Below are 26735 nucleotides of genomic sequence, written 5' to 3' on the forward strand. Positions count from 1 at the left end.
ACGTCTGTCTGCAGCTCTCAGATGGTGCAGGAGGGCAACCAGGGATGGTGCTCATCCAACATCCCCTCGCTTTCTGATTTCCCAGCTGTGCTGCTGCCACCAGGGTTACTGCTGTGTTATTACTGCTCCGTGGAAAGAAAGGAGCTTTGGCAGCACCTTCTCTCACTTATTTGGTTCTAAAGCCTTCAGCTGCTATTGGCTGTGGCACATTCTGTGCAGTGTGAATCTCTCGGAGAAATAATTGAACTGTGGGGACTGGGAGGGATTCACAGAGCTGTGCTGCTGAGAGCCGTGCCAGGCAGCCCAGCATGCTCAGGACCACAGCCAGGTGAAGCCTGCAGTTGAGTTATGGGTATGAGCTGATCACCACCCAGCCTCCCCCATCACAACCACCCGTGTCCTGCAGTCCCCCATCCCCCTTCTCACCCAGTCACACCGTTGCTGCGTGCAGTAAACCTTTATTGCCCCCCGAAGAGGTCCTCATTGTACACCACCTGCGCCCGCTTGTCGCGGTGTGAGCCCTTCGCACTGTTCTTCACCGCTGTGGGGGCACAGGATGGGGGCAGGGATTCAGCACTGCTGGCACCCCCGCCGTCCCTGTGCCCCCCAGCGCCCCCCAGCTCACCCAGGGATCCCCACAGCGACTTCCCGGTGGCAGCATCCAGCAGCGGCTGTTTGCGGGCGATGCTGACGCGGAGCTGCACGTCCTGCACCACGGCACCGTTCAGCTGTGGGGCGGACCGGGGGGGTCAGCACTCGGGAGCACCTCACGTATCCCCCACAGCTCCCACACAGCAGCACCCACCTCGGCCATGGCCTGGTCAGCCGATTCCATCTTCTCGTAGGTGACAAAGGCGCAGCTGCAGTGGGGGTGAGGTCGGCACAGCTCCACCCCAACAGCCGCACCCACAAATCAATGCCCCCGCCCACAACCTTCACCACGCCCCCAGCCCCTCTGCCCATCCCCCTCCCCTCCTTTAGGCCCACCCATCACCACATCCGCACACCCTTAGCTCCACCCAGCCCCATCAGCCCCAAAACCCCACCCCACCATTGGCGCCATGACGAGCCCCGCCAACCACCCGGCCCCGCCCCCTGCCCGTGGCCCCGCCCACTTGCGCGGGCTGTCCAGCGAGAGGTCGATGATGGCTCCGAAGGGCGCGAAGGCGCTGCGCAGCAGCTCGGGGCTCAGCTCCGCTCCGTGCACGTACAGCGTGTTGCCCTTCCGCGGGGAGGGGCGCTCAGGGAACGAGTCGGAACCTGGGGGGCACCGTGGGGGCACCTGAGGGACATCCCCACACGGACACCCCAATGGGACACCAACCACAGAATGTTCAAATGGGATCCCGCCCCACAGGGCCCATCCTCAATGGAACCTCCGTAGGACCCCCATAATGCGACGCCCCCATAACCCCCCCACCAGGACATCCCCCAACACCGGGGGCCCTTCTATGGAAAGCACCCGCAAACGAACCCCCAGAACCACCGCAGGACTCCCTAGAAACCAAAAGAACCCCTTAACTCCCCCAGGATTTAGCCCCCCTCCACCCCCCAGATTTGAGGACCCCCCCCTACGCCTGAAAGCCGCCTCGCGCTCACGGCCCCCCCGCTCCTCAGGCTCCGGCTCCTGCTCCCAGTCCAAGCGGCGGTCACGCTCTCCCCGCTCAGGGGGGTCCCCACGTCCCCCCCCGGCTTCGGGCTCCCGCAGCCGCTCACTGGCACTGACAAAGCTGGGGGGGAGGGGAGCAAAATAAACACAGAGAGAGGGCTCGAAAATGGGGGATGGAAATGGGGGGGGAGAGGAGCGTACATTAGGGTAGAGAACAAAATAAAGGGATGGGAATCTCAAATAAAGGAGAGGGTGGCACTCACCTCTCATAGAGTGATTTTCTCTGGGGTCGCCGTGACTGCAGGGGTAGGGAAGGTTACAGTGGGATCCCTGTTTTGGATATCCTGCCCTCCCCCTTCAATAACTGTGCCTCCCTGCCCCCCCAGTACCTCAGGGGTGTCATCGTCAGCCGAAACGCTGCGCTGGAAGGGCTGGAAGGTGGGGGCTGGGCCCTTCTCAGGGTCCTGGGAGGAGTATAAAGAATAAAGAGGAAGGGGGCGAGGGATAATAGGGGGAATTTTGAGGGCGTTTGGGGAAAATGGGGGAGTTGGGTAGGATTAGGTGGAGTTCACAGGGTGTTAGATTATTTGGGGTGGGATTTGGGTGGAAATAAGGGAGGTTTGGGGGCAAAATGAGGAAGATTTGAGTGGTTTTGTTGGACTTAGCATTTTTGAGTGGGATTTGGGCCAAAATGGGAAGGATTTAGGAGGGTGGTTTGAGGCAAAATACAGTAATACGATGTGGTTTGCTGAGTGTTTTGTGGCATTTTGGGGCCTTTCTGTAGTATTTGTAGTGTTCTGGGGCTGTTTTGGCAGAATTTGTAGCAAGATTTGGGATTTTTTGTGGAATTTGTGGTGTTTTGGAGAAGTTTTTGTAGAATTTTGCTGTTTCAGGGCTGTTTCCACAGGACTTGGGATGAGCTCTGTGGTTCTGTGTGGGGCTCTGGGGGCACTGTGGCTCTGGGAGTTTTTTCGGAGGGATTCATCTTCACACTCCTCACCTTCAGCTTCCCCTCCAGCGTTCGGGAGCGTTTGAAGCCCGAGTTCTTGGTCTCGGCCTTGATGGCGCTGATGGCGCCAGACTTCACCAGCAGCTTGGCCTGCTCGGTGGCCGTGGCGGTGTCCACCGGGGGCTGGTCCGACATGGCTGCAGTGGGGGGGCTCAACCTCATTCCTCCCAGAATGAAAATAAACCCCACCCCCCCAACTCCCTTCCCCAAATCCCATCCCCACATTAACCACGCTTCCCCCACCGCGAGCCCCCCGCATCCCTTAGGCCTTGAGGGGCCCCAAGCCTCCCCCCTTCCCTTAGGGCCCCCCCACCCTGACTCACAGCGCTTGATGCCCCCCTGACTGCTGGGCCCAGTGTTACTCTGCTGCTTCTTCAGCGCCAGCAGCGCCTTTTTCTGCGGGGAGACGGCGTTCAGGGGGTGGGGGAGAGAGGGGGGAGGCACTGAGGGGCCGTTGTGGGGTCCGGGTGGGTCCAGGCCGACACCTTTTTGCGCAGTTTGGCGAAACGCTTCTGTAGGGCCTCCTCCTCCTCCGTCAGCCCCGGCGGCAGCGTCAACATGGCTGGGAATGGGGGATCCCGGGGGGGGCTCTGAGAAGGTGCGGGGGGCCCTGGAGGTCCGGGGCAGTCCGGTCTCCCTGACAACGGCCGCAATGCCGCACTTCTTCCGCTCGGCTGCAGCACTTCCGCTCGGCATCCGGAACTTCCGGTTATCAGCCGGATATTCCGCTTTGCGCTAAGGGCGGGGGGGAACGCTTCCGGGTCAGCGCCCGGCGGAGCAGTGGGGATGGAGTTGGAGCGGATCGGTGGGGCTGGGGGCGTCTGTGGGAGGGTCTGTAATGTGGGAGGGGCGGGTCTGTGGGTCCTGTGGGGGTTGTGAGGACCTGTGGGGGTTGTGGGGCCTATGGAGGGGCTTCTGTGGGGTTTGGAAGGGGGGCGGTGTTCTATGGAGCTCTGATTCTCTTCCGTATTTTTTCGCCCCTCTCCACCCCCCCAGTGCTGCCCCCCCCCGGGCCCCTGCACCTCCCCCTGGCACTGTTGGAATTGGGCTGCGCCGGGCGCTGCGAACTGCTGCCGGGTCCCGCCCCCCCCGCAGCACGGTGAGTCCCTCCTGGACACCGTCTGACCCTACGTAGCCTCTGCCTCCTCCCCCCTCCTCCCTTCCAGCCCTCCTCCAACGGTCCCCCCTCCTTACGGCCCCCCAGCTCCCCTCTGAGCCCCCTAAAGAGCTTTGTGAAGCCACCTCCCCAGGGACCCCCCTGACCTCTCCCCAGAGCCCCTCAGATCTCTTGGCAGTTCCCCCACCAAGGATTCTGACTTCCCCAGGGGACCCCCAAAGGGGCACCCCTGAACCCCAGGCCCCCTCTTGCTCCTCCCAAAGGACTCTCCCAAGTGACTCTTCCAGTCCCCTCGAATCCCCCTAAAGGATCCCTTCAGATGCCCCACCCACAAGAAAATTGTCTGCCAAGGGACCCCCTGGATGCCCTCTGATCCCCCCTAAAGGACCTCCTTTCCCCCCTTGGAATCCTCTAAGTGTCCCCTCGTGCCCCTACCTCCCCCCCCAGCTCCCCCAGGGCCTCCCGCCCTTCACTCCTCCCCTGACAGCGGAGTTGGAACAGCGCTTCCTGGGGACCCCCTCCTGGCTGCCGCCCCACCAACATGAACGGGCTCAGAGGTACGGGGGGGGCACTCATAATGGGAGTTGTTGGAGGGCAGCGCAGATATTTGGGGGTTCTGGACTTCTCCGGGGGGGGTCTGAGGATGGGGGGAGGAGGTATTTATAGTGGGGGAACATTGGGGCAAAATACCTGGGGGGCTTCAGACTCATGAGGGGTTTCTGATCCCTCAGAGGGGTTCTGAGGGGTGAGGCAGATTGTGGGGGGGCTCTCCAACTGTTTTTGCTTCCCACCCCCCAGGTGCTGGACGCGGGTGCCCACCCCCCGGGCACTGTTTGTGTTGGAGCCGACCCCGGTGCACAGCAGCGTGCGGGCGCTGCGGGACCCTGGCACGGGGGCTCTGCAGGGCTTTGTTGAGGTGGGGGAACACTAATTAACTAATTGGGGGTTAGAGGTTGGCATAGTATAAGACCCCCTCACACCACCCTATAACCGCAACATAGGAGCTGCATGAAGACTCGGGGCTCACCTCTTCCCCAGACACCAGCAACGTCCCTAAGTGGGAAGGTGGGCACCCCCAACCCCTCACCCTTTTAATACCTGCTGCCCCCCTTTCTCTGTGACCCCTAAAGCTGACCCGTACGCTCCCCTTTTTGTAATCCTCCCAGGTGGTTTGGAGGAACCCCCCCTGGAGTTGCTCCACACCCAGGGGCCAAACGAAGAGGATTTGGACCTTGAAAATGGTACAGAACTGCCGGGGGGGAGGGGGGAGGCTATTTTGAAGGTGCCTCTTAATTCTATCATTTCATTGTGTCTTCCCTCCCACCTTCAGATTTACTGACCACCCCACCCGGGCTGAAACGTGGTGTTGAGTTTCAGGCCAGAGGTAGGGAACAGCAAGGAGGACCTCCTTCTCAACCCCCAAATCTGTGCCCCCCCCGCAGCACACTGAGCCCCTCTCACCTCACTGTACCCTGCTCCTTTGAAAATAAACAGCCCCTGGAGCCCGGGGGGGGGCACCATCACTCCGTAGCGTTTTGGGGGCATTGGATTCCTTGGAGTTGGGGGGGACAGAAGAAGAGGAGAAAAAGCAGGGGGAGGGTGCTGGGGGGGGTGCCCCCTCTCAGCAGCCCGCTGACAAAGGAGGGGTGCCTTCCCCCACACCCCCCCTGCGCCGTGCCGACAGCCTGGAGGAGCTGGTGATGGGGGTAATTGGGGGGGAGTGGGTGGAAATAAGGGGGTCCCTGCAGCTCCCCCATGCTGAAAGCCCCCCCCCCCACACCCTCAGGAGGTGCTGGTGCCCCCCACCACAGCCGCCCCCCCTGTGCCCCCACAAAGCGAGGAGGAGGAGTGGGCGGTGGAGGAGGACTGCAGTGTCCCTGTGGAGGACTTCGAGGAGAAGATCCCAGATCCAGCATTCAAGGCAGGAGGGGGCAAAATGGGGAAGGGGAGGCAGGGGGTGCCCTGGGAGGAGACTGTGGGGGAAGCGTGGGCATTTAGGGGGATCTGGGGACTTGAGGGATGTAGGGGGTGGTTTGGGGGAGGGTCTGTGGATGATTTGGGGGTCCTGGGTGGGGCTCATAGGACAGGGTGATTTGTGGGGGTGTCCTTGGTGGGTATGGGGTCGTGGAGGGAGGTTGGGGGTTTGGGGGTGTCTGGGGCGGTTTGGGGGAACTTCTGGGGTTTGAGGGGCCATTATGGTGTGATGTGGGGTCAGTGTGGGAGCTCGGGGGGGCTTGTAGATATTGAGGTTCCATGGGCACCCAGGATTGCAAGGGTGTGGGGTTCCTCTATTGGGGCTGCCACGGTTTGGAGTCCTTGGGTTTTGGGGTTCCCTCCTTTTTGGTGCTCACCCCCCCTCCTGCAGTGGCCGTTCCGCCCTGACGCGTTCCAGCAGCGCGCGGCGCTGTGCCTGGAGAGGGGGCAGTCGCTGCTGGTGGCTGCTCACACCTCTGCTGGCAAAACTGCCGTGGCCGAATACGCCATCGCATTGGCACGGCGACACATGACACGGTGAGGGGGGGCCCACAAGCTGGGAGGGGGAGGCGGCTGGGCAGAGGGGTGAGCCCATGCTGGGGGTCCTGAGCCCTTTCCTTGGTCGCTGAGCCTGTCCTGGGTGTCCCTCCATCTCTTCCTCCGAGCTCTGGGGGCCCCTGAACTGTTTTCAGCGTTCCTGTGGTCTCCGGAGGGGCCCAAACCCATTTGTGGTGTCCCCGATCCCTTCCTGGAGTCCCCAGCCCCTTCCTGGGTTCTCTGGGGGTCCCCAGTCTCTTCCTGGAGTCCCCAGCCCGGTTCTTGGGGTCCTTATGGGGATTCCTGAACTCTTCTTGTGTTCCCTAGACCCACACTGGGGTCCCCCTGGGGCACCTTGAGCCCTTCCCGTGGTCCTGGGGAGGTCCTCAACCTGCTGTGTGTCGCTGACCCCTCGTGCCCCCCAGGGCCATCTACACGTCGCCCATCAAGGCGCTCTCCAATCAGAAGTTCCGCGACTTCAGAGCCACCTTTGGGGACGTGGGGCTGCTGACAGGGGACGTGCAGCTGCGCCCTGACGCCTCCTGCCTCATCATGACTACTGAGATCCTGCGGTGAGCCCCAAATGGCCCCAAAAAGTGCCCCCAACACCCCCAGAATTGTTCCAAAAACAGCTCCGAAAGTGGCACTGAAACCGTCCACAAACTGCCCCAGTGCTGCCCTCAGACCAAAAGTAACCCCAATTCCCCTCAAAATCCCCATCCCCCCGGAAGATCCACCTTGAACCCCTAAAAAACCCTGAACACTCCAAATCCTCCCCCCACCCCCCCAGCTCGATGCTGTACAACGGCTCTGAGGTGCTCCGTGAGCTGGAGTGGGTCATCTTCGACGAGGTGCACTACATCAACGATGCTGAGGTGGGGGCTGGAGGGTCCCCAGAAAGCGGGGGAGGTCCTTGAGTGGTGAGGAGGGTGGGGTCCCATTGTTATAGGGTAAAAGTGGGATTTGGGGGAGGAGAGGGGGATGGTTTGGAGGCAATTTGGCATTCTCTGGGGCAGGGGCTTTGTTCATGTGGGTCTGGCTGTCCTGATGGACCTTAGGGTCATGTGGGGCCATGGGCTCCTGTGGGGCTGCTCCATTTTCTACTGCCTGGGGGGAGGGAGGGGGCTGTGTGGATCTTGGGGTTTCCTGGGGGGGGATCTTAGGGTCATTTGGGGAGGAAGGCTGTCTGGGACATCGGGGATGCTGTAGGGTGTTGTGGGTCTGCACCATCTGCTGCGATTGGGAGGGACTGTGGGAATGTGGGATGCCATGGGGGGTCCTGCTGGGTCCTGGGGCTCTGGTGGGGGTCCCATATCCTGCCCCCCCAGCGCGGCGTGGTGTGGGAGGAGACGCTGATCCTGCTGCCTGAGCACGTGGGGCTGGTGCTGCTCAGTGCCACCATCCCCAATGCCCTCGAGTTCGCCCAGTGGGTCGGGTAAGGGGCTGTGGCGTAGGGGGGTTGCTATGGGGCTGGGGGGGGTGAGGGGCTCTGGGGTGGTCATGGGGCTGGGAGGGGTCTGTGGATAATTGTAGGGGTTGGGGGTGGTTGTGGGGCTGGGGGGTACACAAGGGGTACGGGGTGGTTGTCTGTGGGGGGGTCATGGGGGGATTCTGGGGCTGGGGGGGCTGCGGAGGGCTGATAGGTGGTTGTGAGAGGGGCTGGGAGGAGGAGGGGGACTGCAGGGTGTTGTGGGGTGCATCGGGGTTAAGAGGATGGTCATCCAGGGGCTGTGGGGTGTCTGCGGGGGAGCCGGGGGAGCTGTGGGGTGTTTCCCCCACGCCCCCCCCTCTGTCTCTCCCACAGCCGCACAAAGCGGCGCCGCCTGCGGGTGCTGAGCACACGGCAGCGCCCGGTGCCCCTCGAGCACTTCCTCTACACCGGGGGCGGCGGTCCCCCCTCACCCCGAGATCTCTTCCTGCTGCTGGATGCACGGGGTGGCTTCAGCACCCAGGGGTGAGCCTCACTGTGCCCCGCAGTGCCCTGCAGCCACTCGCAGTGCCCCTACGGCCAGCCATCGTCACCCTGTAGAGCCCAACAGCCACCCCATAGCATCTCATGGTGCCCCGCAGTCACTCTGTAGTGCCCTACAACCATTCAGTGTTTACCCATGGTGCCCTACAAGCGTTCCCATGGCGCTGCCCCATAGTGCCCCATGGCTCCCACAGGTACTACGCCGCGGTGGAGGCACAGAAGCAGCGGGCGAGCAAACACGCACAGAGCTTTGGGGCCAAACAGCCCCACGGGGGGGGCAGCGGCCCCGGGCAGGTGAGGGGGGCCTAAATGGGGTGGGTGGGTCTCTTTTTGGGATCCTCCCATCCTGCTTTGGGCCCTCCTTTGGGCTCTCTTGGAGCTCTTTCGGGCTCACTCCGTGCTCCCCCCAGGACCGTGCCATGTGGCACTCGCTGGTGGCGCTGCTGCAGGCGCAGGGGCAGCTGCCAGCCGTGGCTTTCACCTTCTCCCGCGGGCGCTGCGATGCACACGCAGCCGCCCTGGGCCGCATTGACCTCAGCTCAGCCGCCGAGAAGGGACGCGTGCGGGGCTTCGTGCGGCGCTGCCTGGCCCGGCTCCGGGGGGGGGATCGCCGCCTGCCCCAGGTGGGGGCTCTCTCTCGGGGGCTGTTACTGGGGGGCCGTGGGTGTGTGGGGAATTGTTGGGGCTTGGGAGGCTGTTAGCGGGGGGGTTAGGGTAGGTTGTAGGGGATCTGTGAGAGGTAGGGGGCTGGGGGGCTTTAAAGAGCCTTGGGAGCTCTTACTGGGGGTTGGGAGAGGTCTGTGGGTCTTGGGGGGCTCTTATGGTTGTCTGTGGGTGGTTCAGGACATCTTGTGGGACTCTGTGTGGGGCTGGGAGGAGTTGTGGGGCACTCAATGGGGCGGTGTGGGTCCGCTGTAGGTCCCACCTCTGTCCCCCCCCTCCTCCCCCAGGTGCTGCAGATGTCGGAGCTGCTGGAACGCGGCATCGGGGTGCATCACAGCGGGGTGCTGCCGCTGCTCAAGGAGGTGGTGGAGATGCTCTTCAGCCAGGGGCTGGTCAAGGTATGGGGCGGCTGTGGGGCAGCTGTGGGACTGAGCCCCACATGTGTCCCCCGCCGACCCACCCCCCGCACCCCCCAGCTGCTCTTTGCCACCGAGACCTTCGCCATGGGGGTGAACATGCCGGCACGCACCGTCATCTTCGACTCCATCCGCAAACACGACGGCAACAACTTCCGCGACCTGCTGCCAGGTGGGGATGTGGGGCGGTGTGGGCAGGGCTGGGGGGCGAGCTGGAGGGTGGGGGGCAGCTTTTGTGGCTCTGGGGTGGGTTTTAGGGTCTATGAGACGGATTTGAGGGCAGGGTTGGGGCTGCAGGGTGGGTCTGGGGGCCGTGGGATGGTTTGGGGATGTGGGGCAGGGTGAGGCTCTATGGGGCAGCCCCTCTCTCCAGGTGAGTACGTGCAGATGTCGGGGCGCGCCGGGCGCCGTGGGCTGGACCGCACCGGGACTGTCATCATCCTGTGCCGGGGGACGGTGCCCGAAATGGCCGACCTGCACCGCGTCATGCTGGTGAGTGCCGCCCACGTCACCTCCTGTCACCACTCCTGTCTGTGTCACGCAGACACCCCAGTGTCACCCCGCATCCCCATCCCGGAGTCACCCCAACACCACCCCGCGTCCAGCTGGTGTCCCCTGGCTGCGTCACCCCCACGTCTCCATTTCCTCCCACGTCACCACGTGCTGTCACCCCATGCTGTGACGCTGCAGTGCTGCCCCTCTGCCCGCAGGGCCGCCCGTCGGGGCTGCAGTCTCAGTTCCGCCTGACGTACGGAACCATCCTCAGCCTGCAGCGCGCGGCCGCGCTCAGCGTGGAGGGGTTGATGCGCAACAGCTTTGGAGAATTCCCTCTGCGGCGCCGCGCCGCGGTACGGGATGGGGGAACGGGGATGGGGGGCATGTGGGGGGAATTGGAGCAGTGGGGGCATGGGGAGGGTTGCATTGGGGACATACTGGGGGCACTGGGGACAGTGGGGGCCATGGGGATAAGGTGGGGGGTATGGGGACGATGGGGACACGTTGGAGGTGGAGGTATTGGGGACACTCTGGGAGCAGGGGGACATTGGGGGCAATGAGTGGCGCTGGGAACACTGTGGGGTGTGGGACATGGGGGCAGTAGGCATGTGATGGGGCTGGGGGGCTCTGGGGAGGTGCTGCCGCAGTGGGGTTGCGGGGCTATTCGGGTGCTGCTTTACCTCATTTTGGTGCCATTCTGTGACATCTGAGCCATTTCGGTGCCACTTGATCCCATTTGGGGCCCCCAGGCGCAGCAGCGGCGCGTGGCTGAGCTGCAGCAGGAGCTGGCAGCGCTGGGAGAGCCCCCGCAGGAGGGAACCCTGGACGACCTCCCCCAGTACTACGAGGCCGTGCAGGGCTGCTGGAGGCGCGGGCGGAGCTGCAGGTCGGGCTGGGGGATGGGGGGTCATGGAGGGATGGGGGGGGTGGGAATGAGGGGCTGGGGACATTAGGGATGTTCCAATGGGGATGGGGGGACACTGGGGGTCATGGGGAGGATCCTGAAAGAATGGGAATGTGGGGAAATGGAGGGGCTGCGGGAGGGGGTGGGAGGGTCCTGGGGGAGCTGTGGGATTCCTGATGTGGGGGGGTGGGGGGACATGATGGGGGGACCCTGGAGGAGGAGGCTACATAGGGACATGGGGGGGTCCTGGTGCCAACCCCCCATTTTTCCCCTCCAGCGCCGCGTGGCGCAGTCAGTGGCAGGGCTGAAGGCGTTGGCCCCCGGGCGGGTGGTGGTGGTCTGCACCCCCCAGCACCGCAATGCGCTGGGACTCATCCTGCAGGTACAGCCCCCACCCCAGAATACCCCCACATTCCCCAAAGTGACCCCTGAACACTCGAATGTAACCCTCAAACATCCCCAGATACGTAAAATAGCCCCGGAATGACCATAACCAACCCCCTCTCCCCAAAACCCCAGAATAACCCACGAATTCCCTCATGTCCCCCCAGAATACCCCAAAGGAATGCACATCACCCCCAATCCCAATGTTCCCTAAAATAACCCCCAATGCCTCCCCCCAAAAAAACAAAATGTCCCCAATCCCTCCCACCCTCAGTGACCCCCGAATCCCTTCCCTCACCTCCTGCCCCCCTATCGTGCCCCATTTCCCCCCACAGGTGACTGCTGAAAGTGGGGGGGGCCGCACCATCACAACAATGGTGCTGAGTGAGAAACCCCCCGAGGAGGGGGGGCCGCCCCCCTCGCCCCCCCCGGACGCCCCCTACCCTGAGGATGTGCTGCTGAGTCGGCTCTTCCTGCCTGAGGGTGGGTGCAGCAGAACCCCCCCCCAAAAAATGGGGTGGAAGGGGCTCTGAGCCAAATGAGGAGGGGCTTTATGGGGGCTGGGAGGCACCTGAGGGCCTTTTTGGGGTGGGGGGCACCCGAGGAGACCCCTATGGGAGCCCCTGTTTTGGGGTGGGGGCGCTGGTGGGCCTTTACTGGGGGGGGGGGTCATCCCAAGCCCCGACTTCCCTTTTTGGGGGAGGGTTTGGGGTTATCTAGGGGTTATTTTGTCCTCCCCCTCTTCCCCTGCAGGCCCCCCCGGAGCAGCTCTGGAGCAGCTGCACCCCGAGGACTTGGGGGGCATTGTGGGGCGCACCCTGCGGGCAAACCCCCCCCGGCTGCTGGAGGAGCTGCGGCGGAGGCAGACAGCACGGGGAAGGTGGGGGCTTTGGGGGGCTGATGGTATTATTGGGGTCTGTGGGGGTTCCATAGGGTTAATTTGAGTCTCTGGCTATTGGGGTCCTCGGGTGGGGGGGGCTCTCCATTATTTGGAGGTTATTGGGGGGGTCGTGTGGGTATCGGTTCCCTGCGAGAGGGCTTTTATGGATATTGGGGTCCCTGGGGAGAGGGAGGGGAGTGAATCCACTGTGGTAATTAGGGCTACTTGGGGGGGAGGGATCCTTACAGCTGTGGGGGTCCCCGGGTGGGTCCATTGGGGATACTGGGTTTGGGGGGAGGGGGGCTGTTGGGGGCTTTTTATAGGGGGTGTCCCTGGGGCACCTTATTCTCCCTTCATCTCCTCCTCCAGGAAGGACCCCCCCAGCCCCGAGCTGCTCTCAGCCCTGCAGGAGCTGCTGCGCATGGCAGGGGGGGCTCCGGGGGGGCTGCCCCTGCTGGACCCAGTGGGAGCCCTGCAGCTGCGGGACCCCCCTGCTGTGGAGGCAGCTGCCCGTGCCCGAAGCCTGGGGGCGGCCCTGGGGGGGTTCCGCTGTGTGCACGGCCCCCGCTTTCCCCAGCTGGTACGGGGGTGAGGAGGGAGGGGCATTTTGGAGCTCTTGTGGGATCGTTTTGGTGTCTTTTGGGGTTGTTTGGGGCACTTTGGGGCTGTTTTTGGGGATCCTTTGGTGTCATCTTGGGAACATTTGGGGTGTTCTGTGCTATTTGGGGACTGATTTGGGTCACTTTGGGGCCATCTCGGGGCTGTTTGGGGGATCATTTGGGGTTATTTCTGTGCGATTTGGTCAATTTTGGGGCCATCTGGGTCTCTGGGTTCACCTGACCCTGCTCGTGTCCATTCTGGGGCTGTGTACTCGTTTTTTCTTTGCCCTTTGCTCCACCTGGGGCTGTGTGTCCCGCAGTACTCGCAGTTTGCTGCCCGGCGCCGGCTGCAGGAACAGGTGGAGCAGCTCCAGTACCAGCTGTCGGACCGCTCCCTGCTGCTGCTGCCCGAGTACCGCCAGCGCCTCGGCGTGAGTGTCCCCAATGCCCCGTGTGTCCCACGTGTCTCTGTGGGTTGACCCGATGGCTCTTTTCGCCCATAGCCTTACATGGGTTGACCTGTTGGCTCCATGCGCTCAGTGTTTTGACCTCTTGCCGCCACGGAGTTTCTGTGGGGCTGACCCCCAGTTTCTCCCCACAGGTGCTGCGGGCTCTGGGTTACGTGGCCGAGGGGGGTGCGGTGCAGCTCCCCGGGCGTGTGGCCGCGCTGCTGAGCTGCCACGAGCTGCTGCTGACCGAGCTGCTGCTGGGCAACGTGCTGAGCCCGCTGCGCCCCGAGGAGGTGGCCGCGCTGCTGTCCTGCACCGTGCACCCAGGCCGGGGCGAGCCGCCCCCAAAACTGCCTCCCAACCTGCAGCGGGTACGGGCTCTGGGGGGGCCGGGGGCTCCGCGGGGCTGCTGGAGGCTGAGCGGAGCTCCGCGGGGCTGCGTCCGCAGGGCATGGAGCAGATCCGCGCCGTGGCCGAGCGCGTGGGGCGGCTGCAGGAGGAGTGGGGGCTGCCCCAGAGCGCCGAGGACTACGTGGGGCAGTTCGGCTTCGGGCTGGCCGAGGTCGTGTACGAGTGGGCACGCGGCATGGTGAGCCTCCCCAGACCCCCAGTGTCCTCCAGACCCACCCGACCCGACAGCCGCCCCCGCCGTTCCCCAGAGCCCCGTGGGCCCCCCGACCCACACAGCCCCCCGTTCCCTTCCGGACTCCCCGTTCCCCCATTCCCCTTTGGGATCCCCCCATTCCCCACGGCTCCCGGATCGCCACGGCCGCTCCGTTTCGCTTTGGGCCCCCGCTCCTCCCTTCCCGCCCTCATCCCCCGTTTTCCCCCCGTTTCCCCCGCAGCCCTTCGCCGCTCTGGCCGCCCTGGCTCCGCTGCAGGAGGGCGCGGTGGTTCGCTGCATTCAGCGCCTGGAGGAGCTGTGCCGGGAGCTGCGCCGCGCCGCGCGCATGTTGGGCGACCCGGGGCTGGCGGCCACCATGGAGGCGGCGAGCGGCTGCATCAAACGGGACATCGTCTTCGCCGCGAGTCTCTACATCCAATAAAGGCCGCGGGATCCGCCGCGGGGCAGCGCTGCGCTCCGTCCTTCCCCGCGCGGCGCTCGGGGCCAACGGGGGTGGGGCGGGGCGGGGCGGGGCGGCTCCCGGTGCTGTGAGCGCTGCGCCCGCCGATCGAACCCGGCGGCGGTGACCGCCGTGCCGCGCCGCCGCTCTCCACGTTCTGCCGCGCGGTTCCGGCGGCGCGTTGCCGAGCAACCGCGGGGCGGGTGGCGCCGTGCTGCCGCGCCGCATCGTGACGTCATCAGAGCGCGCCCGGGCGAGGAGAGGGAGGGGAGGGGGGAGGCGCGCCGTGCGGGCCGGGACCTCTCCCCGCGGCGCGGTGAGTGCGGGCGGACGTCGCCGCGTCGCGAGGGCGCCGCGCTGCGGGGCGGAGGGGCGGCGGGAGGACCCGAGGGGCGCCGCGGGCGGGGCGGCGCGGCGCGGCGCGGCCCGGCGGGGCAGAGACGGGGGGAGGGAGGGGCGGCGCGGCGTTGGCCGCCTGTGGTAGGGCGCCCCCTGGCGGCGCGGCGGCGGGCCGTGACATGTGGCCGTGCTGGCTGTGCCCGCAGGTGCCGGGCGCCATGGCCCCCCCCAAGGACATCATGACCAACTCGCACGCCAAGTCCATCCTCAACGCCATGAACGCGCTGCGGAAGAGCAACACGCTGTGCGACGTCACGCTGCGCGTGGAGCACAAGGACTTCCCGGCCCACCGCATCGTGCTGGCCGCCTGCAGCGACTATTTCTGCGCCATGTTCACCAGCGAGGTCGGTGCGGGGCGGCGGGCGCGGCCCGGGCTGCTCCCTGTGCCGGGCGGGCGTCGGGCCGGGGTCCTCCGGAGCCGTCCGGGAGGCGGGCCGGGCTCCCGGGGCTCCGTGCCGACGGCGGGCCGGGTCCTCCGGATCCCTTTGGGTGGCGGCTGTGGGTCCCCCGGGTCCCTTTGGACGTGGGCCGGGATCCCGGCTGTGGATCCCTCTGGGCGATGGCTTCGGATCTTCTGGGTCCCCCTGAACGGCGGGCCTGGACCCTTCTGGATCCCTTTGGACGGCGGCTCTGGGTCCGCTGCATCCCCGTGGATGGTGGACGTGGATCCTTCTGGATCCTTTTGGAAATGGGCTGGGATCCCCCTGGGTCCCGTTGGGATGTGGCTCTGGATCCCCCTGAGCGGCGGCTCTGTCTGTATCTCCGTGTTCCTTCAGGACAGAGCAGAGCTGCTCCCTCTGTGCAGAGCTGAGGGCTGTCGGTGGGAGCTGCACAGGGCCCCTCTGCGCTGTATTGCAGCTGCACCATTTCTGCCTTTGGATGAGTTCACGGATCACAGGGTGTGCTAAGAGCTCCTCATTGGCTCCACCTCAGAAAGAAGCCGCTCTGTCTTCTCTCAGTGCAGTTCTGAGGTCTTTGGGCTTTGTGTTCCTTCCTATTTTCCCTGGGCCACGCAGAACTATTCTTCTAATTGTGAAAATTAGCAACTTCTGTTCACGTTTGGATTCATACCGGACCCACAGAGGGGTTGGAACCAAGTGGTCCTTAAGGTCCTGTCTGACCCGAGCCCGTGGTCTGTGCCATGAGCGTCCCTCAGAGCAGCACGGTCACACCAGCGTTCCCTTTCCCTGTGCGCAGGGAGCTGAAGGGGTTTATTGCAGCACACTTTGTGTATCTGTGGTAGTGAGGACAAAGTCAAGGAGTGGGCTTGGATAAGAAAGTGGAACGAGGTGCAGTTCCAAAATGTTGGGCTGAACCCTGGGAACGGCCACACTCCTGCACAGCAAGTCTGTGATCTTGGGGTGCAATGGAGGATGGCAGTGCTGTGTGCCACAGCGCCTTGGGCATCCCGGGGTGAAGCACGTGGTGTCTGCAAGGTCAGTTCCCATGGAATGATGCTGCCCTGGATGCTCTGATGGCTTTCTAACCCTGTTATGCTGCATGGGGCGCACTAGGAATACGTTTGGAATGGAGCTCTGTAATAAAGCCTGTGTGCTCTGGAGCTCAGAGCCCTGATGGGACATTCTGTGCCACAGTCAGCTCCGGGATCTTTCTTTAAGGTGTGGTGCTGGGATCCCATATTCTCTGCATCCCATACAATACATGAAGCGATTGGAAAGGCTTCTAGTCACAAAGGCCCAGTAACTCCTGTCCGCTTTTTTCTGAGGACACAGCGTGCACAGACAGGACAGTACAGCCTCCACCTGCACCGCGTATTGCAGTCACACGAACATCCAGTCCGGTCACTTCTGGGCTCCGGTGACACCGGACGGCTCAGTCTTGTTTTGGGAGTGCTTTGTCTGACCCGGGCTGTAATGCATTACAGGCACACCTGCGGCACTGTGGGCCCAGCAGGGCAGTCCGTCCTTCCACGAGGGTGCACGAGGTTCTGTGCGTGCTGATCGCGGTCCCAGCACTGCGCCGTGCTGCCTCTGCAGTGCAGAGTGGCTCAGTCTCAGCAGTGACCTCTGCTCTGCTGCTGTGTCACCAAATGCCTCTGTGGGAGTATCCGTGTCTGCTCTGATTGCCCCCCTCCCATCCCCTGCGGTGGCGCTTTCAAAGCGCAGCAGTGATGCTTTGATCACACGTTCTCCTCGCTGAGTGTGCCTGCAACCAACTTCGCTCTCATTCTTGGCAAGAAAAGTGAGGAGCTTTCATCTGAGCTGCTTGCACTGATACGCAGAGGGATCGGTTTTGCGTCGTGCTGCGTGGAGGCGTCCCTCTGTCGGGGTCCACCTGTGCTCAGAGCTCCCACGGGGTGCTGCCCCCACGTGCTGTGCCTGCAGCTGCTGCTTGGTGGGGTGTCAGCTCTGCACCGAAGGGTTCTCACGCAGTGGATGCTTGCAGCCCACGGTTCCCACAGGTTGGCTCAGAGGGTGGGGGTCCTCAGAGAAAGTAATTGTTCTGAAATGACACACCGTAGAGCTGACAGAACAGCAAGGGGATGAAGTCAGCACAGCTTAAATGCCATCACTGCATACACTCTGATTTTACTTTCTAATATTGAAGTTAAAATCCTGTTTATCTCTGAATTTCATAGGCTGCGGATTGTCATTGTTTTTAGGGACTTTAACCGTAAGCTCATAGGGTGGATGGGTGGAATGGTTAGGAAAGCTTTCTGTGTGGGCTGGGGAGAGCTTTGGATGTGGGCTGGGCGTAGAGCAGAGGAGTGAGAGCCCTGTATGCCACGCTTGGCCCCACGTGCACAGCCCAGGATGGATCCCCTGGAATCCCTCCTTCTGCACAGCTGGGGGTCCCTGCGGTGGGCAGCTCACGTGAATGATGGGCTCACTTTGGCTCAGGGTCCAGTTTGTGCATTTTGCAGTGCAGCTGGAACATCTTCCCCACGCGTAACAAACTCTGCTTTGCTCTGCGGCTCATCTGTCCATGTGTTCTCCAGGGGGATTTTCTCCTCCCTCTTCTTTTGGTGAGCACAGGGAGAGAAAAGATGGAGTTCTGTTGGAATCTTTTTGGCAAACCACCTTTTTAGCACCTGCTGAGCACTGGTGTCTTTTTGACCAGATTATTGAAAAATAAACTCTGTCTCTTCTCCGATTTACAGCTCTCAGAGAAAGACAAACCCTACGTGGACATCCAGGGGCTGACGGCTTCCACCATGGAAATCCTGCTGGATTTTGTGTACACAGAAACCGTTCACGTGACGGTGGAGAACGTCCAGGAGCTGCTCCCAGCAGCGTGCCTGCTGCAGCTGAAAGGTAATGCTGAGTGCTGGTGCGGGCTGCACGGCTGCTCTGCGCAGAGGTTTGCTGTGTCCTCCCGTGGCTGCGATGCCTCTGCGCTGTGCTCAGTCCGGGCCTTGGAGCCATTCACCTTGTGGCAGACTTCTGTCCTTTGCACGCTGGTCTCGGTGTAGCAGAGCTGACCCACCTAGAAAAAGAGACGTAGGATGGATTCTTTTCTCCATGCTTCGTGCTGCTGTCACTTAGTACTGTCTGCTGACAGTGATAAGCAGAGCCCCGATGCCGTTTGGCTTTGCCAGGTTAGCGTGACTGCTCACAGCTGGGCAACGCCATGGCTCCTTCACTTCCGCTTTAGGAGCCATGAAGTCCGTACAGCTCACAGTATCAGATTTAAGCTGGGGGAGGAGGGGTTAAACACAGCAGGCACAAACAGCCCAAGCAGTTGTCCTGCTGCTCAGCATTGCTGTGCCCCTCGGCAGAGCCGTTTGCATGCCTGTGTTTGTGTGGTGTTATTCCACTGTTGTTCAGTCGGTCTGTCCTTGTTGTTTCCAGCTTCCCTGTACTGAAGCCCTTTCCCAAGCAGAGGACTGACAGGATGTGCTCAGTGCTCATTCACCCCTCCGATTTTCCGTAGGTGTGAAACAAGCTTGCTGTGAGTTTCTAGAAAGCCAGCTGGATCCATCAAATTGTTTGGGCATTCGGGATTTTGCTGAGACACACAATTGTGTTGATCTAATGCAAGCTGCAGAGGTCTTCAGCCAGAAACATTTTCCAGAGGTGGTTCAGCATGAAGAGTTTATCCTCTTAAATCAAGAAGAGGTTGAAAAGCTCATCAAGTGTGATGAAATTCAGGTAAAACCTGAACGTACCATTACTCTGCAAAGCGGGGATGTAAAGTGTCGAAAGCAGTCAGAAATCAGCCCGCAGCGCTCAGAGGCCTCACCCGTCCTTCCTGAGCTGGGAGTTCACTTTCCAGGAAGGTTCTCCTCATTCCTTTGGCCCCATAACCTCACACCAGCGGGTGATGTGCAGCCTCGGAGGCTGGGCGCGTTGTCTCAGGGCTGCACACCGCCGCCTCCATGCACTGCGCTTCCCTCTCCTCCCCCTCTCCCTGGAGGAGATCACAGCGATGCGTTGTGTCAATGCCCACATTTCAGAAACACCCACAGGACTTTAATTTCTGCTTGCAGACCGTTGTGTTACTCAGCAGCACGAGGACGCGCGCCGCTCCCAGCACGTGGTCCTGCTGGCACAGGGCAGAGTGGTGCCGCCGGGCGCTGCTTCAGGCGGTTACACGAAGGCGTTATTGCCTCTGAGTTTTGGTACAGACCTTGTTCCCTCAGAGTTGGTTTCTGGAGGTGTTACTGCATGGCTGGGAACTGTCAGATTTTTTTTCCAAGTTTTCTATGAGCGTTATTTTGTTGAGAACTGAAGTAAGGTGACCATTCCCTGAGAATAGGAAGGGGACCGTTCTGTTTTGTCATAGCTGGGCTTTGACATGAGGTGGTGTTTGCTTCAGCCCTAAAAGAAGTGATGGGTCATTATTCAGAGCTCACAGCAAGGTGAGCTCCTTGGAGCAGGCCGTGTCATTGGTATCTCCTGAGTTCCTCAGAGCCCCGCAAAGGGGTGACCAGAGGAGAGATGTGGATGTGTGCTCTGAAAGGCTGCAGCAGAAGTGGCCTTCGGCCAAGCTGATCTCTTGTTAACAAACCTTGGGAAGGAGCACTGCAGGGCAGCAGTGGGGGCTGCACACAGGTGGTGCTCAGTGCAGGGCGTGCGGTGCTTACAGCTGTGTCTTCAGCGCTGAGGTTTGATCTGGGTGGGTTGTGGTGAGAGCTTCTGGGCAGCCAGGGATCCCAGGGCTGGGAGTGCTTTGTGTTGGAAGGGATCATCCCCCAGTCTTTGCCACCTCACACACCGCCTGCTCCCCACCTGCCTGGTAGCACTGCTGGAAGGGGCATCCCCTGCTCCTCCACACAGCGTGTTTTGCTGCCTCACTGCTGTCGCGGTGAAGAATTTTTTCCTTACACCTAACATAAACCTGCTCTCTTTTAATTTAAAACCATTGCCTGCGGGCCCAGTTAGGAGGTCTCTCCCCATCTTTTTTGATGAGCTGCTTTAGTTATTAAAGGCTGCTGTGAGGTCTCCCTTCCCCACGTCAAAGGAGTGCAGCCCCTCAGCCCATCCCTACAGGAGGTGCTCCATCCTCTGAGCATCCTCGTGGGCTCTGGGCCCTCCGTGTCCTCGTGCTGGGGGGGCCCAGGGAGTGGGGCAGAGGGGCAGAGGGGCAGAGCTCACTCCCACACTGCCAGCTGGGCTCCTGTCAGTGCAGCCCTGGCTGTGATGCTGATGCCCAGTTTCTCACCCACAGCAGGCTTAGATCTGCTCGCCCCCCGGCTGCTGCTGGGCACTGTCCTGTGCTCAGAGCAATGTGTGCCTCTTCCTGCAGGTGGACTCAGAAGAACCTGTGTTTGAGGCCGTTATAAATTGGGTGAAGCACTCGAAGAAGGACCGGGAGGCGTCGCTGCCGGAGCTGCTGCAGTACGTGCGCATGCCGCTCCTCACCCCGCGCTACATCACGGATGTCATTGACACTGAGGTATGGGCAGAAACCAAAACGTGGATGATGAGATGAGATCGTTAAGCTTTTGCAATGGAAGTTTAATTCCAGACAAGCAGTGCTGATCCAGTGCAAGGTTTGGCAGCAGGGCACGGTGAATTCAGTCTTGGTGTGCTGCAGCAGCACATGGCACCGAACACCTGCAGGGAGCTGATGTGGAGCTGCAGGTGGGGTTGGTCCAGGCCCTGCTGGGGAACGAGGAGGACATGAGGCAGTGCTCGGGCTGCTGTGCCCACAGCTGCTTCTGGAGGAGACTTCCCTGCTTCAAGTCTGCTCGCAGCGGGGTGTTCCATGCACAGCTAATGGCAGAGCAGTGCAGTTTGTGCTTTGCTCCATGCTGTGTCTCTGGCAGGCCCGTGTTGAGCTGAGGCTGTGGGGCAGACCCAGCCAGGCCCACCTCAGCCCTTGCTCCCTCCTCAAATGGATTTCTGCTGACTTACGTGTAGCAGAATTCGATTTTCCTCAGTTTTCCAGCGTGTGGTGTTTTATCCTGCAATCTGCAGTGCCACAAGAGATGAGCTGTATCTTCTCAGCGGGACTTTGCACAGCCCCAGGGCAGCTCCTGGGAGATCTTAGCACAGACCACAGGTACCAGTGACCGCTGTTTTTCTGCAGCCGTTCATCCGATGCAGTCTGCAGTGCAGAGACCTCGTCGACGAAGCAAAGAAATTCCATCTCCGTCCCGAGCTCCGGAGCCAGATGCAGGGACCCAGGACCAGAGCCCGTCTGGGTGAGCGGTGTGGGGTGCCGGGAGCGGCAGGAGCTGCGTGTGTGCCATGCAGTGCCTCGATGCTCTGTGACAAAAACTTCTCGGTCTGCAGTGCTCAGTGGCACGGAGGGGGACGGGTTGGTTTGTTAACAAGTGGCAGCACAAGGGACAGCTGGTTGTCCCTGCTGTCGTGCCAGCGCTCCCAGGTGGGTTTGTCTGAGCGCGCAGCCGTCTCAGAAGTGTGGGCAGTTTCTTCCTCTCTAAAAGGCGGTTATCAGTGTCAGAAATTCACAGAGTGAGAGGTGAGAGATGGCAGCACTGGAGGGAAGATGGAACAGGAATTGTGAGGGGGAGCTGGGAGGTGGGCAGGTTGGTTTGTTGAGAGACACGGCGAGGAGATCTCTGTCCTGAAGGCAGTGCGGTGTGCTTTGACCTCCAACATAGTCCGCCCACGGCACAGCTCCTGTTTTTCCACGAACACCCACATCAGTGCTCAGGGACATCCGCTTCAGCTCGACCCACTGTTTACAAAGAGGCGTTGCGCTCTGTTCCGGGTCAAAGCTGAAAAAGGAGGTGTCACAAATACACGCCGTTACCCAGGTGAAAATTGTGCGCTTTGCTTCTGAGGACCATCTTCTGCATTCTGCCTTCTTTTTTATAACATTCAGTACCGCTGCTGCCAGGAGCACTCTCACCACGTGCCCTCTTGTTGCCTGTTCACTTCCTGGCTGGACTGCAGTGCTGTGCCGTGTGCTGCCCGCAGGGCTCTGCTCCCATGGTTGCACAGGGGCTGACGTGGCTTTGGTCTTCCTCTCTGCTGCAGGAGCAAACGAAGTCCTGCTTGTGATCGGCGGCTTTGGCAGCCAGCAGTCACCCATTGACGTTGTGGAGAAGTACGACCCGAAGACCCAGGAGTGGAGTTTCTTGCCCGTAAGGAACCTTTTCTGACCATCATTGTGCGGAACGGGAGCGCTGACATCAAACACTGATCGCGTGCTGTCGGCCACATAACCTGCTCTGGGCTGTCCTCAATTCATTTGGGTCGTGGAGGTGTTTATAGAAAATGCTGGAATTGCTTTGCATGTAAAGATTACCTAAGAAAGCTTTGTGGGAGAGGTTGCTGCCATATCTGCTGGGCTGAGCCTGCAGACACCGCATCTCTGCTGTGGGAGTGAGAGCTGAAGAGAAGCGCGTTTTGTCGTTGAGGGGAGTTGAGCTGCGAAGTTTGGAGGCGATAGCTGGGATGTCAGTGGGAGCACTGGGGTCAGTGCTGCTCCGTGGTGGGCTGCGTGATCCCTGCTCACACTGGGTCTGAGCGCGATGGGATTTATTAAGAAAGAGCTTCTGCACTGCCATCTTAAAAGCAGCTGTATCAGTATGAAGTAGTGCAGAGCTTCTTTGTTACCACTAATTTTGTCTCCCAAAATTCTGTTCTTTTTTTGGGAGGCCAAAAGCTTCAGCTGCATCCATCAGATCTCTGTAACCTCCACATTTCCCCATTGACAAGGAGCGGTGGGAGGCATGCACACCTCCAGGATGTGCCAGGGATTCAGCAGTGACAGGAGATAAGCTGACATTTAACGCAGAACACTTCTGTGCAAAGAGACCTGGGCAGCAGGAGCAGAAGCTGCAGAAAGCAGATGCAGTCCTGGTGCATTTCAGCCAGAGCTGCATCCCTCAAATCCACGATGTCGTGTGCCTCTGCCTCGGTGTGCCATTTTCCAAAAAAGCAGCAAAGACGGGATGGGAGAACAGCAGTTGTTCTGCATGCGTGGGGCTCATTTCTCCTCGACCCTTTGTTTTTCTGCACCGTTTCAGAGCATCACCCGTAAGAGGCGTTACGTGGCGACCGTGTCCCTGCACGACCGGATCTACGTCATCGGGGGCTACGACGGCCGCTCGCGCCTCAGCTCCGTGGAGTGCCTGGATTACACGTCAGACGAGGATGGGATCTGGTACTCCGTGGCACCCATGAATGTGCGGCGCGGGCTGGCAGGAGCCACAACCCTGGGAGGTGCGTCCTGGGCAGCGCGGGCGGATCTCCGGGGTCCTGCAGGGCTGGCAGCTCTTCGCTCGGATGCAGCGATGGAAACCTGCCGTGCTGCGTCTCCATTCTTTGTGCCGCTGTGCTCTGAGCGATGGGAGCTCAAGGAGGGGCTGTGGAGGGGGAGCTCTCATGGTGGATAAGCAGCTGGAAGGGCCGGCCGGGTTGTGGGGTTGGTTGGATGGCTCTGCGGGCGGGCTGGTGCCGTGAGGGTGAGCGGTCTGCATTTCTCTCAGCTTCAAACGTGCCAAGCTCTGCTGTGGTTGCTGTATTTTGCAGTCCGCGCTGTAGATTGGCTCCATTTATAAGGGCCTTCGTGCTCCTCATGCACGTTTGGTGCTCGATCTGCTGAGCCCAGCCCTGCTGTGTCGTTGCAGATATGATTTATGTTTCTGGTGGGTTCGATGGGAGCCGGCGCCACACCAGCATGGAACGCTACGACCCAAACATCGACCAGTGGAGCATGCTGGGGGACATGCAGACAGCACGGGAAGGAGCGGGGCTTGTTGTAGCCAACGGAGTTATCTACTGCCTCGGTAGGTGCCTGCAGGCAGCAGATCCTGAGCCAGCGCCGGTCCGGGGAGCCGTGCTACGCTTCGGAGGGATGGCAGCAGCACAGTGCAGTGGTTGTGCTGGCTGGGAGCGCTGCACTGATCCTCTTTGCTCTGCACTGTGTTGTGAGTTGTGCTGCTCACAGTGCAGCGCCGTGCTGAGGCTGAACCAGGCACATTACTGCTCTCTGCACAGAAAACTTCTCCAGAAGTCAGACCCACGGTTTGCTCCTCTCTTGTGTTTCAGGTGGCTACGATGGGCTGAACATACTGAATTCTGTGGAGAGGTACGATCCCCACACGGGACACTGGACTAATGTCACACCGATGGCCACTAAGCGCTCAGGTAGGAGCTCGCGTGCTGGCTTAGATCCCCGGGAGGAGGATCCATAAAGGAGCGTGAGTGTGGCTTTATAGGCTGCAGGGAGAAGTTAAGTCTGCTGTGACTGCCCTAACTAGGGACCGGCAAGGAACAGGCAGCATAGCTATTGTGTGTGAAGTAATGGGACAGTGTGCGAAGGCAGCTGCAGGGCGCAGTCGGTGAGGGGTGCTGAGGGAAGCACTGGGTCTCATCCCCTGGGCAGCCAGGACAGCAGAGAGCAGCATTGCTAGGACAGCGTTACACGGCCAACTGGAGCCACTGTGCAGCCACACAGCTTGCAGCTTCTCTTTCCTGCTTGGCGTCCTATCTGAACTTCAAGCTTGACAGCTGGATCTAGTAGAAAAGTATAGTCCGAATGCTCCTTTTGCAGAAAGTCATGTCTCAGAACTTGTTTCTTGCAGCTCTTTTTTACCCATGCTCTGCTGCTGTGCCCTCTGCTGCTCGCGGTGCCTGGGGCTGCCGTGCACCCTGCTGACAGCACAGTTCTTCTTCTGTTGTCACCACACCCCCCAGTTTGGGCCAACAGCCTTACTGCTCTTAGTGAGGCAGCTGAGCACCTGGCGCTGCTCCTGCTGCCCTGGCTGCAGCTGGTGGCTCCCCCTGCCTGGAAATTGAGCAGAAGTTGGCAGAGTTACAGCTGCAGCGCTGGGCACAGCACTGCCAGCACTCCTCTGTCCTCCTCTCTCCGCAGGCGCCGGAGTGGCTCTGCTGAACGACCACATTTATGTTGTTGGTGGGTTTGATGGGACGGCGCATCTTTCCTCTGTGGAAGCCTACAACATCCGCACCGATTCCTGGACCACTGTAACCAGCATGACCACCCCCCGCTGCTACGTGGGGGCCACCGTGCTGCGGGGAAGGCTGTATGCAATAGCTGGGTAAGCGGCGGCCGTGGGCTGCAGGAAGGTGCTCCGTGCGTCAGGAAGAGGTGTGAGTGACTCGAAGTGACACAGTAACTTTCTGTCCTTGCAGCTACGACGGCAATTCACTGCTGAGCAGCATTGAGTGCTACGATCCCATCATCGACAGCTGGGAAGTGGTGACCTCCCTGGGGATGCAGCGCTGTGACGCCGGGGTCTGCGTCCTTCGGGAGAAGTGATCTGGAGAGAGCTTTCGAAGCACATCCCAGTACTGTCTGCTGGAAGAAGAGTCCCCAGTGATTTGCAGTGACTGTTTTTGAGAGTTGTGGATGCTGTGGAAATAGGCACCAGAACAGCAGCTTTCTGTGCTGCTTTGACTAGAGCATGTGCATAATCGTGTGATCTCAGCAGTCATTTGAAATCGGGGGCTCTGTGTGAAGCTGGAGGAAGGTGGTGAAGTGGGTCGAGAGAAGCTGCATTTTCTGCTGTTCCTGTGGCTCATTTTCCCAGCAGAGCAGAGCAGCCCCCAGCTGGCCTGGTGAGCACACGTGAGGACGTACACACAGCTGGGTGGTCTCTGCGGCCGCTGCAGGACCGGCTGGGTGCTCCGGTTGCTCTCAGTCCCGTGGATACGTGCGGGTGGAATCCAGCTGCTCTTACGTTCCCGCTTCAAATCATCCTGTACATACTGAATGTTCTCAACTCGTTCCTCAAGCACACGGCAGTGCAGAGCCAAACTGAACGAGCACATGTGTGTGAGGGGTCCTGCGCTGCAGCTGCGGGTTCTGAACGCGAGGAGTCGCGGATTGAAGCTGTCAACTACTGAGACCCAAAAGCCTGAGGCTGCGGGGGCAGAGGGGAAATCACTGCCTGGCATAAAGGCAGCACTGTGGCATTTGTGCTCTGACGGGGGGCTCGGCAAGGCTCATCGCATCGTACTTCCCTTGAAAAGCTTGACAGTCCCAGCTGCAAAGAGCTGCATTTTCTGGCCACAGGAGCCCTGCTGCCAAAGGCGCTGCCTTCGCTCCCACCCCTGCGGGAGGCTGACACGCAGCCTCGGGCCGCGGCACGGCGATGCGGTCGCTCTGTCCCTGCTGATGAACTGGTTCTTCCCTGGACCGCTGTCTGCCCACTGCACCCCGTCAGGCTGTAACCCAGATTCATGGTGTTGGTTTTCCCGTTATTTAGGATTTCCCTGCTACCGGGCCCGTTTTGGAGCCACATCCAGGGTTCCGTTTTGCCCCCGTGTTCTCAGCTTTGCCCTCCCCGCCCCCAGCTGTCCGCCGCCGCCCGCAAGGCTGAGCCCCAGCACGGCCGCTTCCAGGAGCGCTCCCGGCAGCCCCGCATTCCTGCTGCCCGCAGGCTCTCCTCCGCCGCAGCGCCTGTGCTCGTAGTGCTGCTCGAGTTACTGCTGGTCCCCGCTTGGGGCACAGGTGGGACCAGGGACGTGGTAGCATGACTTAAGTATGCACTTTCAGCCAACGCTCTGACCTTCTGCGTTTGTTTCTATTACACAAGTGTTCCGTGGTTTTGTTTCCTATGTTTATTTTTTATTGAAAACATAAAGAATAAAATATTTCCTGAGCCAGAAGGAATTCACCTTCTGTTCCGTGCCCTCCAGACGTTCATCGACTCCCCGCATTGGGGACGCCTCCAGCGCTGCCTTCGTCCCGCAGCTCACGGGCCGGGCGCTGCACAGCAAACGCTCCGTCCTCGCGATGCGCAGCGCAGGACCCCAGCGGCGCTCGGCGGCTCCGCCCGCTTCCCCCAGCCTCTCCGCCCGGGCTGCAGGCGCGGCGATGGGCCGAGCACGAGGCCCCGCCCCGCCACGAGCGCCC

The 26735-nt window shown here is 61.1% G+C and overlaps 3 protein-coding genes across 4 annotated transcripts; 2 read left to right on the forward strand and 1 right to left on the reverse strand.

The window, feature by feature from the left end:
* Positions 1-442: 442 nt before the first annotated feature.
* On the reverse strand, positions 443-3609 carry NELFE (negative elongation factor complex member E). Its single transcript, XM_085210672.1, has 10 exons — positions 3104-3609; positions 2942-3014; positions 2610-2755; positions 1999-2073; positions 1873-1907; positions 1576-1730; positions 1116-1260; positions 806-860; positions 626-728; positions 443-541 (listed from the first exon to the last, which is right to left on the reverse strand). The coding sequence occupies exons 1-10, from the start codon at positions 3176-3178 to the stop codon at positions 459-461; spliced, it is 945 nt and encodes a 314-aa protein (XP_085066798.1). The 5' UTR covers positions 3179-3609; the 3' UTR covers positions 443-458.
* On the forward strand, positions 3187-14083 carry SKIC2 (SKI2 subunit of superkiller complex). Its single transcript, XM_085210147.1, is given in 31 exon segments — positions 3187-3216; positions 3299-3423; positions 3615-3717; positions 4183-4292; positions 4534-4651; positions 4737-4800; positions 4902-4976; positions 5066-5119; positions 5230-5441; positions 5522-5656; positions 6101-6246; positions 6672-6818; positions 7037-7121; positions 7575-7681; positions 8051-8200; positions 8413-8512; positions 8629-8841; positions 9169-9279; positions 9358-9469; positions 9671-9789; positions 10008-10145; positions 10542-10647; positions 10650-10678; positions 10974-11078; positions 11416-11563; positions 11834-11960; positions 12330-12540; positions 12880-12990; positions 13161-13379; positions 13457-13597; positions 13854-14083. Coding segments are annotated over 31 exon segments (3852 nt in total). The 3' UTR covers positions 14055-14083.
* A 115-nt stretch (positions 14084-14198) lies between these two features.
* KLHL12 (kelch like family member 12) lies at positions 14199-26488 on the forward strand. Of its 2 annotated transcripts, XM_085210668.1 has the most exons (12): positions 14199-14388; positions 14618-14815; positions 17593-17746; positions 18366-18583; positions 20181-20330; positions 20967-21081; positions 21884-21990; positions 22879-23074; positions 23482-23640; positions 23903-24001; positions 24729-24915; positions 25010-26488. In XM_085210668.1, the coding sequence occupies exons 2-12, from the start codon at positions 14630-14632 to the stop codon at positions 25134-25136; spliced, it is 1698 nt and encodes a 565-aa protein (XP_085066794.1). In that variant the 5' UTR covers positions 14199-14388; positions 14618-14629; the 3' UTR covers positions 25137-26488. The 2 variants fall into 2 exon arrangements, with proteins under 2 accessions (XP_085066794.1, XP_085066793.1); XM_085210667.1 differs by lacking the exon at positions 14199-14388 and having other exon boundaries at positions 14505-14815.
* Positions 26489-26735: the final 247 nt, after the last annotated feature.

The sequence above is a fragment of the Meleagris gallopavo genome, chromosome 28 (genome assembly GCF_905368555.1).
Source record: "Meleagris gallopavo chromosome 28, MGAL_WU_HG_1.1, whole genome shotgun sequence".
Lineage (NCBI taxonomy): Eukaryota > Metazoa > Chordata > Aves > Galliformes > Phasianidae > Meleagris > Meleagris gallopavo.

What these genes read in the sequence shown, in the direction of transcription:
- NELFE (XM_085210672.1), bottom strand. Translation starts at nt 3,178, where the DNA reads ATGTTGACGCTGCCGCCGGGGCTGACGGAGGAGGAGGAGGCCCTACAG. An exon ending in TCAGGGGGGCATCAAGCGCT is followed by an intron (nt 2,756 to 2,941) that starts GTGAGTCAGGGT and finishes CCCCCACTGCAG; the next exon opens with CCATGTCGGACCAGCCCCCG. An exon ending in CGCTGGAGGGGAAGCTGAAG is followed by an intron (nt 2,074 to 2,609) that starts GTGAGGAGTGTG and finishes TACTCCTCCCAG; the next exon opens with GACCCTGAGAAGGGCCCAGC.
- KLHL12 (XM_085210667.1), top strand. Translation starts at nt 14,591, where the DNA reads ATGTGGCCGTGCTGGCTGTGCCCGCAGGTGCCGGGCGCCATGGCCCCC. An exon ending in GCGCCATGTTCACCAGCGAG is followed by an intron (nt 14,816 to 17,592) that starts GTCGGTGCGGGG and finishes TCCGATTTACAG; the next exon opens with CTCTCAGAGAAAGACAAACC. An exon ending in CGGATGTCATTGACACTGAG is followed by an intron (nt 20,331 to 20,966) that starts GTATGGGCAGAA and finishes GTTTTTCTGCAG; the next exon opens with CCGTTCATCCGATGCAGTCT.